General features: G+C 39.7%; 1 protein-coding gene across 3 annotated transcripts; it reads left to right on the forward strand.

The window, feature by feature from the left end:
* The first annotated feature begins 743 nt into the window (after positions 1 to 743).
* LOC137173190 (palmitoyltransferase ZDHHC20-B-like) lies at positions 744 to 10,158 on the forward strand. 3 transcript variants are annotated; one of them, XM_067577925.1, is made up of 14 exons: positions 744 to 898; positions 2,651 to 2,677; positions 3,066 to 3,160; positions 3,249 to 3,369; positions 3,484 to 3,553; positions 3,656 to 3,688; positions 4,474 to 4,594; positions 5,214 to 5,249; positions 5,478 to 5,610; positions 5,891 to 6,017; positions 6,128 to 6,217; positions 6,335 to 6,447; positions 6,554 to 6,641; positions 6,825 to 10,158. In XM_067577925.1, exons 1-13 carry the CDS (start codon positions 781 to 783, stop codon positions 6,595 to 6,597), a joined length of 1,128 nt encoding a protein of 375 aa, XP_067434026.1. In that variant the 5' UTR covers positions 744 to 780; the 3' UTR covers positions 6,598 to 6,641; positions 6,825 to 10,158. The 3 variants fall into 3 exon arrangements, with proteins under 3 accessions (XP_067434026.1, XP_067434025.1, XP_067434027.1); XM_067577924.1 differs by having other exon boundaries at positions 6,554 to 6,601; XM_067577926.1 differs by lacking the exon at positions 5,214 to 5,249 and having other exon boundaries at positions 6,554 to 6,601.
* Positions 10,159 to 10,427: the final 269 nt, after the last annotated feature.

The raw sequence follows: 10,427 nt of genomic DNA on the forward strand, positions 1-10,427 counted from the left end.
GTATGCATGGTATACTAAAATATAGCATTACATCAAATATATCTATTTCAATATTCATCTTAAGTTTCTTTTTTTTAGAGAGTTGGCTACATCAATCCAGAACATTCATATACAGTAAAAAAAATCGATGGAGAATACTCTCTTTTTCTAGTCCACAAAAATCACACTTATAATCAATATCCAGTTTGAATCTTTCTGTACTTTCTATGCAGTATCTTGACAGACACTTCCTTAAACTTGTTTCTGATACAGTATTTATCACAAATGTTCCATGCTTTCTCCCATAAAGAAGACCAAAAAACATCTAGATGATGGGACAGTAACACAAATAAGTGTGTTCCTAATATTTTTGTCAGAGCACTTCTCTTTCAATATATATAGATATTTTCCACAAAATCTTCAAAATTAAAATCTGGGACCATCTATTTTTTTATTAATAAAAGGATAATATACAAACATTCAGGTAAAGCAGTAGCAGCACCTACAAATCATAATTTAAACAACATAAATTCATATGAAGGACTTAGTTACATAAAATAAAATTTTAAAAAACAAACAAAAACAGGAGAATACATATACACAAAATAAAAACATATTCAGTCAGAGGGTTCTGGAGTAAAAGTTCCATAATGTTTCAATGGCTCATCGCGTTTTATTGTTTAATAAACTGAGTTATTTAATGAGAGAATTAGGAGAAAAATCTGGGGCCACCTCCAGTCTCATTTTGGCTCGAGTGACGTCACAGGTGGACACTCCCTTTCCCCCAGCAGAGGGAGAAAGATGGCGCCCACACACGTACTGAGATGCTGTCAACGGGGTTTAGCATGGATACCTGTGATTTTCATCGCGCTGGTCGTCTGCTGGTCGTATTACGCTTATGTGGTGGAGCTTTGTATATGTAAGTGGAAGTCCTGCCGTCTCTTTAAAGCCTTTTTTTGACAGCCGGTGTTTTCACTGCGCTGTCCACACAAACACACAGCTGTTGTTGGGCAGCAGGAAGTAAACGGACTGCAGCTCAACAATGGTTGTTGGTCCAAATCTAGATACAGCTAATTATCGCTTTGGGTCGCCTTATTTTTAACCAGAGATGTGTTTTGGACTAAAGAAAACTTTCACCGTGCTGTAAATGTCGCTGTGTCTTTTTGTGTCGAGCTGAATGGAGTCTGGATGGAGAAAATGAAAACGCTAACTAAACGGCATTTAGCCGGTTAACCAGATAAATGCTCCCTAAACTGAGTGATAATGTAGCATTCTAGCTAAAAATTGAGGAACAAATTTAGATTTTATTGTGAATTCTTTGCATAACGTGTGTATTTCAGGGATTTCTGAACTTGTAATCAGAGTTTTCCCCCCAGATGATGAAATTTGGTGTCAACAGACCCCATTCAAAAAGACTAAACCCAACTTTTTGGGCGTGTTAACCCTTTAAAATTAGCCAACATCTATTTCTGATCCCCCTCCCTTTCTGATTATATGGCCTCTGTGTGTATGTGAATCATGAGAAGAGCTGCAACTAACAATGATTTCCATTATCGATTAATCTGTCGATTATTTTCTCAACTAATCAATAAGTTGTTTAGTCTATAAAATGTCAGAAAATGGTGAAAAATGTAAATCACTGTTTCCCAAAGCCCAAGATGACGTCTTCAGATGTCTTGTTTTGTCCCAACCAACTATCCACAACCCAAAATTATTCAGTCTACATGTCAAGACTAAAGAAACCAGAAAAATTTCACATTTTGACAAACTGGAATCAGAGAATTTGGACATTTTTTCTTAAAAAAAAAAAAAAAAAGACTTAATTTGATAGCTGACAACTAACAGATTAATTGACTCATCGTTGCAGCTCTAGTCATCAGTAGCTCAACCAAAAAGTTATTATTCTTTTCTTTCTCCATTTGTTTCATCTGAAGGATTTTTAGATGTCCAAAGGGCTGAAAGCATCATGTGTATCACCAGGGGGGGAAAAAAGAGAAAATAGATTAACATTTAGACAGAAAGTTGATTCTTGACCTCAGAAACAGAAGTTGACCAATACACTTCACCACACATTGCGCTAAACAGAGAGAGTTCCTTTTTTCTGACCACTTCTTTTTTGCCGGTATTGGCCCAAAAATTCGAGACTGAATGCTGATTCTTGTAAACGATAGACAAAACAATCGGACTGCAGCAATTCATCAATTAATGGCTTATTCATGTGTGCTGTGTCATGCATGACAGTAAACTCAATATCTTCAGATTTGTGATCGGACAAAGCAAGAGATCTGAAGACGTCACCATTGGCTCAGAGGAATTATAACAGACATTTTTTCAGCTGTTTTCTGACATTTTAGAGATAAAAGGTAATCATTAGTCACAGCCCTAAAACAATCTCTTGAAAAGATGGACAAAAATCCCTTATAGTGATCAGAAAAATGGAAATTCTGCAACAACTGGGCAAACTCCATCTGCTGAGGAAGATCCCGTGATGCAGTTGAAAGCTCTGGAACAGCTGCTGTTTTAAATTTACTGAACAAATGCATAACTTTGTAAAGTATATTTTCTGTCAAATACAGTAATGGATGAATGACATGATGCTCACTGGTGTCACTAGTGACAGTTTTTCTTCATTATTTAACATTTCTCTTTTCTCTTGTTTTGTCTCTTGCAGTCACCATCCCCAGTATAGGAGAGCAGAGTAAGTGAAACCATTTTAATTTGATACAGTATGAAGGGAAGTTTAGTGAAATGAGCCAGTTTGCTACTTATAAGGATAATCTCTCTTTGCTCCAGTGAAATGTGCTCTGTAGACTTAGCTAATAAAAAAAAAAAAGAAAAGGTTGGCATACTCTTGCTCTGTCAAAGTGCTGAGGTCAGTCTACTTGCAGTACAGCGCTCAGCATTAGCTTTCCTCTCTCATTAATTAAATATGTAGATGTGCAGGGTTTCTTCGGAGTACGCATATCTTAAGTGACAGCCGCAGTTTCTTAAATCAATTTTTAATGGTAGTTTGCTTGTATTTTATGTCAGTGTTCATATCAAACTGTGCTGTTGGTTTTGACGTTTTGCTTCGTTTTTCCCTCCAGTTGTCTACCTGATCTTCTTCCACCTCTCTTTCATCATGTTTGTATGGTCTTACTGGAAGACCATCTTCACCAAGCCCGCCAGCCCCTCCAAAGAGGTACAGTAACCCAATTATCCAAAGCTTATCTCCTAAACGTCAACTTGATGTACACATTTCTTTTTAAACTTTCCTTTTTGTACTCCAGTTCTGCCTGCCCAAGGCTGAGAAGGAGCGTTATGAGAAGGAAGAGAGGCCAGAGTCCCAGCAAGAAATCCTGTGGAGAGCCGCCACCAGTCTGCCTCTGTACACCCGCACAGGAGCTGGAGGTACGTCTGTGTGTCCCCCAAATGTGAATTTTTGAGTGTGTGTGTGCATTTGTCCATCTTTCTGCCTGTTTGGACTACTTAAGAATGAGATACTATTTTGTTAACACGCTGCAGCAATCCGTTACTGTGACCGCTGTCAAGTTATCAAGCCAGACCGGTGTCATCACTGCTCTGCATGTGACATGTAAGAAAGTCTCCTTTTTTATATTTTATTTCTCTCTCAAATAATGGAAATCTTTTCTGTCATGTTTAACCTGTCTTCTCTATCTCTCGCTGTGTATGGCAGGTGCGTGCTAAAGATGGACCACCATTGTCCCTGGTATGTAAGACCTGATAAACACAACTCACACCTTACTCTTGCTTTTACTCCGCTAAGTTAGGATGGGTCACACATCATACCAAGCATATTTGTAGCAGCTCCTTCGGGAGATGATTCTGTTTCTGATAGACAGCAGTTCTTCACACTTGAAAGCTGCTTTCTGAAGTGATGCTCATTTAGCTATTTTCATCTGTTCTTACCTTACACATAAGTGAGCCAAACCTCTTCATTATGATGAACATACTGGCTAGTAGTGTTGTCACAATAGCAAAATTACATGCAGCCATGCCTCTCATTATGTCACCATGAAAGCTGCAGCGTGCATATGAGAGAAAAAAAATAAAAAACTGTTGACATGCCCACTATGCCTGCAAGGAGTGGAACAGATTGCTGCACTCTTATTAAAACAATGTCACTCTTAGTACCAGTACTAATAAAATGGGGTATAGTCCGGTTTTAACGGCAGGGTTTTGCGATACCTCTCTAGTATTGGTATACCATGCAACACTACTGGCTAGCGCACTGAATCATCAGCTGAAAATAGTCCACAAAATATGCACAATTACTCATGTTAAGTAAAGTTTGCCAAAAGCCAGTGTCCAGTTTCCCAGTGAGGAAAAAGAAAGCAACATAATTCACTTTGGAGCCAAAGAAAGCAAACTATCAACTTGGTATAACCTTAATATTCAAACAAAGCCTCCAGCTTTTTAAAGTTCATGTTGATAAGGTTTCTACTCAGAGGTCATGATGTCAAATCTGACCTTTCTGTTTTCGTGTGTCTTCAGGGTGAACAACTGTGTGGGATTCTCCAACTACAAGTTTTTCATCCTCTTCCTAGCCTACTCGCTGGTCTACTGTTTGTTCATTGCAGCCACCGTGCTGCAATATTTCATAAAGTTCTGGACAGTGAGTAACGACACGCAGATGTGGTGGTCCCGGCTACACAGTCTGCTCACTTCCACTCAGTGTAGTAGTGGATGAGAGTGTGTGTCTGTGTGGTTGTAGAGAGGATGCAGGCCTCGGCGAGCATCCTCTGAGTTGGCTGTGCATGGTGCTGAGCTCTCCTCTGTTTTCTCTGTCCTCTCTCACCCTTCACCCACTGAACCCCCCCCCCCCCCCCCCTCCCCTCTCTGTTTCCCCTTTTGTTATCCCCAGTTCTCGCACACTGATTCATTGTTCTCTGATCTCCCTCTCCACTATCAGAATCATCAGTCACGCCACTCATGCGGCCGCAAACACCTCCTCTCTTTTTTTTTTGTGTGTGTGTGTATTTTCTCTCCTTTCTCCACTCCACTTCAGTTTCCTCTCATCTTCCTCTTTCATCCCTTTGTTTCCTCCATTCTGGGCACACGTTGTGCATTCACCCACTCTCTTCCTTTCATTTTTTTTTCCCCCTAACTTGGCCTTGACTCATATTTGCCTCCTGATTTTTTTTTTTTGTTTTTTTTATAGTCCCCGCTCCCCTCCCCACCTGCTTGTTCTCTCCTGGTGTTGCTAACCAGTCTTGTTTCTGTTTGTACTAAAGCTTTGCCGGAGGAAATCGGCAGAGAACTGCCCAAAGGTAACCCAGCCACCCTCCAAAGCCTTTGGTGTTGCAGTGCCTCACCATCGTTGCCATGGTTTTCGTCGTGATGTGCATGCAGTGCTGTTCACATGACACTCTTCTTATTTCTCTCTATCGCTCCGTTTTTGTCTTTCTTTTCCTCTCTTTCCATAAATGAGTGTGAATTTGTTATTGATTTCTCTCTCTCTCTCTCTCTCTCCCTCTTTCTCTCTCTCCTCTTCCCAGAACGAGCTGCCAGACAATCATGCCAAATTCCATGTCTTGTTTCTATTTTTTGTGGCGGCCATGTTCTGCATCAGTATTCTGTCCCTTTTCAGCTACCACCTGTGGCTTGTAGGGAAGAACAGGTCCACTATAGGTAACACACACACATTCAACAAGTTTTTTTGTAATTTCTGTCAAAAACATGAACCCGTTTTTTTGTGTACTTGCAAATGATGATAACTCAAAGTTAGTAAATCATTAAAAATCATTGAATATATATTTTTACTGGATCTGAGAATAATTCCTTCTCATCTATGCTCTCAGATTCTTATTTTCAGTCCAACCTTTTATTTTCTCTTCATTGATGTTTGTTTAATCATCTCTCTCTCTCTCTCTCTGTCCATCCTGTCTCTCCATTCTTCTCACTTTCTCAGAGGCGTTCAGAGCGCCGGTCTTCAGGACAGGCTCCGATAAGAACGGCTTCTCTCTGGGTTTCCGTAAGAATATCACTCAGGTGTTTGGAGACCAGGAGAAGTACTGGCTGCTGCCTGTCTTCACCAGGTAAAAGAGACAAACTTAGAATCGAACAGAGTAGATGGACAGGCTCTTATAATGGTGTCAAAAAAACTGGATCCCTGCTACTTATTGACTTCATCTCTTGTTTACTACAGTCAGGGAGATGGTCTGACGTTCCCCACACGGCTGGTCAATGTTGACCCAGAGCAGGCCACAGTGACCCTGAATCCAGAGCCCAATAAAAGGTGATCAATCAATGCAGAAAAAGCCATATTATTTGACATGAGGCTCTAAAAAAGATTCATGTTTGGGAAGGGGCAATGACACACAGTTCATTCCTTTTTTTATTTGTTGTGCACCAGTGCTGCCGACGTCCCAGCGAGCCCGCTCAGCGAGTCACAGAACCACCTCCTGAGCAACGACCAGCGTGCCAACAACATCGGAGACCATCCGGCTAATAACACCCTCAAATCAGGTGAGCTCCACCAGGGATGATATCAATATTTCATAGACAGAATTAACATTAACCACTCGCTGTCTGGCATCTTTCACCTTACTGCATTGTCTGTTTGTCTTCACAGCTGGAAGTGAAACCATTACAATCTCCATGGAGAGCGAGTCCTAACCAGGTGAACAAAAGCGAACCCCAATTCTGACCCGATGATCCGTGTATGCCATTTAGCAGTCATACTTTTGCGTGCACATGTCAGATTTTTCACCTGGATGTGTCGCGTTGCATAATTATGTCAATTATGAACACTTATTTAGAGTAAATTGGAAGCAGCAGTGTAATCACCAGTAATTTACCTAATTATCTTTGTTTTGTTTGCTCTCTTTTCTTCCCTGTCACAGGAGAAACTCCTCAGTCATCTAATATGATGCCTTAAGCAACGCAACAGTTTAGTTCGTCACCATGGAAACAGTCTCCCAGTGCAACCCCATCCCCACAGATCCATTCAGAGTAACTATGGAAATGCATTCCTTTTGCCCGTCACCGTACAGCAACGCATCTACGGCATTGGCATTTTTCGCATGCAGTGTCATTAGCAAATCTCACACATGCCCCTATAGGACATGTCACACAAGCTTGTTCCCTCTCACACCAACACACACACACACACACACACACACACTCACACTCAGACACAAGCTAACAGTCGCACATTCAACTGTATACTTTTTTTTTTTTTCTTTTTCTCACAACCAGAGCATTTATTAAAAATGAAGGACAACATCCAAGCATCTTGGAGGGAATAGGAGCTACTTTTGGTGTTTTTTTTTAATGAGTAAACTTTTATTTGTGCCAAAAGCTTCCTGGGTGCACCAGGACTCATTAGGATAGGCACAAAGCTGCAGTGAAGAGCAGGGGCACAAGCTGGAGCAGTATGTTTGTCTTTGAACATTTCTCTCTCGTGGTTTTATAGAAAGGCAAGCAGTACATCCCGCGGAGATGGCCTTATTTTTGTTTGTTTTTTTGTTTTTTAACATCATGTCGGAGCGCATGTACGGCCTGCACCTTTTTTTTCTTTCTTTTTTTTTTTTTGAATACACCCAGGCTGTATCACAGAGGACTCTATTGCATGGCTCAGTGGACTGAACCAGTGCAAAACAGGGAAGACTGTAGCTTGGGGTTTGGATGGCATTTTGGATATCAGAGCACAAGGTGGCGCATTTGCACTTTGTAGATTATCAATGTCCATCAAACAAGGTGCTGCTTTTTATCATGTCCAAAAAGCATCCCAGGTATAATGGATATTGGAGGATCATGTGATTTATGGTGTGGTGTAGTGTGCGTGTGTGTGCGAGCGTGCGTGTGTGTGTGAATATATGTAACAGTTGAAGTGGCAGGGTTTTTTTTAAAACAGCTAACAAACTAAAATAATCAGCTTTATGTGTTTTTGTGGCCAACTTGTGTTAAAACGTGCTGCTTATATTCTGACAGTTTGACCTGGGAGATGCATTTCACACAGTGCAATATGCAGTATCCTTCACTACCTGATCAGTGATTATTCTTAGTATTTCCATCAGCCCAGTGTCTACAGCCTGTTTTTTTGTTGTTGTTGTTTTTTTTTCTACAGCTCAGCGCTTCAACCTTTTACTAAAGTCACCAACATTCATTGCCAAATAAGGGCTGACCTGTCAGGAGCTCTGACCTCTGAACCTGAAGTGTTTACAACATCCTAGCTTTATCTTAACCTCACTGGCCAATGTCATCATAACCAAATTATATTTACCAGTCGTTCAGGCGCAATATTTTATACAAGGTTTATCTGTCCTTCCTGCCTGTAGTGGGTCACGATGTCCTTGAGATGCCAGTGCTGGTCCAGCAGGTGGCGACAAGGCTCCTGTCATCTGCCCTCATTGAGATGCAGAGTTTTCCGGCTCAGGGCTCAATTCACTTTCAGTCTGATTTGCAGGTGCGGTTTTCTTCAGAATTAAATATTTTTCATAACAAGTAATTAATATGCATTATTTTCCTGTAATAACTCCAAAAACCATAATTCATTTGAAAAGAAAGTGAATTGAACCCAACTGATCTTCAGTTTAAAAAAAAAAAAAAAAAGTAAAAAATTAAAAAAAAAAAATTTAAAAATAGAGGTGTTGAATTCAGCTTCTGCTCACCTTGTCTACGCTATACATGTATGTGTTTGGAAATCGGCTCAGTGTTGTGACCTCCAACTGTTAAAGGAGCCTTAAGTGAATTGTCTTATGTCCGTGCTGAACATTTGGGATATGATAGTGACTCAGAGGGACTGACGAAGTGTCTGAACAATTCTGAATGCACCAGAGAAACAGTTATTCGTGATTATTATTCGAAACATTTTTCATGAGAACAACCAAATATAACCAGTTCAGGAATGAGTTACATAATCTCCTATGAATTTTGTTAGTGATATGCAACTTTCTGACTCACATTGGAGGGAGACGGACCTAATTCCACAAAAAAATCCTGATGTCTCTCTGATCACATCCCTGCGACTGTTGCTGGATGAGTCTCTTATTAAACTATATCCCAGACGACTCTGGTGATGTACAAGTTTACAGCTGTTTCTATTGTACAGAGTGAGTAGTGGTGTTGTTGTACGGTGTATTTCTCAGTAATCGTTGTCACAGTTGTGCTGAATGTACACAGACGGGACAGTGAGGACGTTTCGGTGGAACGATGAAGCGGACTTTTGCGTTTACGTTTTATCCTTCCGATCATGTTTAACCTTTTTGAGCCCAAGTGTATTTATAATTACTCTGTACAAACCAGTGATTGGAGGATATTTGTAAGTAAGCTCATGATGGGCTCAGCGTCAGAGTCACACTGTGGTTTGATCTCAAAGCAACAGATGAAATTACTGTCAGATCTTTTCTAAACCTCACATTTCAACATTTAATAAAAGAAAAAAAAAAAGATATATATTCTATACCATCTATAAGGAGCCTGGCTCGTTCTGCTCATTACTTCTGGCCACTGATTCTGAAACATTGGACCTGTCTTGTTTTATAAATTGCCTCTATTCTCTCTCTCTCTCTCTCTCTCTCTCTCTGGGCTGTTTGGCCTCGAGACTAAAGTGCGCGTGTGTATTTTGTAATGCTTAACTGAGTGTTTTTTTTGTAATATTGTCGTCTTGGGAGAAATGCTTCTGTGCAGCCATGATATTTTTTACATGTGTGTACACACATAACGTCTGACTAATGCTCAAAAGCATGGCGCCTAACCACTGTAAACATGTTTTACCATGATGACAGGGATTATGGTGTTAAAACAGACATTGGGGGTTTTTTCAAATATAGAAGTATAGCTAGGTGTATCATGTTCTCAATTTGCTTTACTCTGGTCTGTCTCAACTTTATAAATGAAGCCATAAAAACTACAGTGAAAACGGAGGAAGGATCTGAAAAATTGTCTAATTTCTTTCTTTTTTTAAAGACTTACAGAATATTTTACATCTGTTTTCACAATGCAGATGTAGCCTATCATAACTTGCTTATTGCTACCTTTTGGTTTGTTTTTTGTTACAATGTCCTATTTTACAATGTGTGTGTATATATATATATATATTGATAATGTAAGAAAAAGACTACATATATATTTTTCTTGTCTGATTAATTTTACTGTTCCTATTTTGTGAATGAAGTACACGCCTCTACACAATTAACGTAAAAAAAAATAACAATAAATGTTTTTTTTTAAAAACCTCCAGTCTAACTTCGCTCTTGTGTCAGTTTTGTGTAATTCAAGATTTACACTTCACTTTTTACATGTGTTGAGCAGATGTTTGTTTGTTTTTTTCTTCTTCAAGGTTGCTTAAATCAAATATAAATGCTTGTACAGCAGAACAGTCACTCTGCATTACAAAAGAATAAGATGAAGAGTTAGTTTGTGTGTAGAAGCTAATCTGTATCAGCATGTAACTTCCTGGAGTGAAACATGATTGGCAGAAATTACACAAAGATGCAATGACA

Source organism: Thunnus thynnus, chromosome 21, assembly GCF_963924715.1.
Source record: "Thunnus thynnus chromosome 21, fThuThy2.1, whole genome shotgun sequence".
Lineage (NCBI taxonomy): Eukaryota > Metazoa > Chordata > Actinopteri > Scombriformes > Scombridae > Thunnus > Thunnus thynnus.

What these genes read in the sequence shown, in the direction of transcription:
- LOC137173190 (XM_067577925.1), top strand. Translation starts at nt 781, where the DNA reads ATGGCGCCCACACACGTACTGAGATGCTGTCAACGGGGTTTAGCATGG. An exon ending in CCCCAGTATAGGAGAGCAGA is followed by an intron (nt 2,678 to 3,065) that starts GTAAGTGAAACC and finishes TTTTCCCTCCAG; the next exon opens with TTGTCTACCTGATCTTCTTC. An exon ending in CGGCAGAGAACTGCCCAAAG is followed by an intron (nt 5,250 to 5,477) that starts GTAACCCAGCCA and finishes TCCTCTTCCCAG; the next exon opens with AACGAGCTGCCAGACAATCA.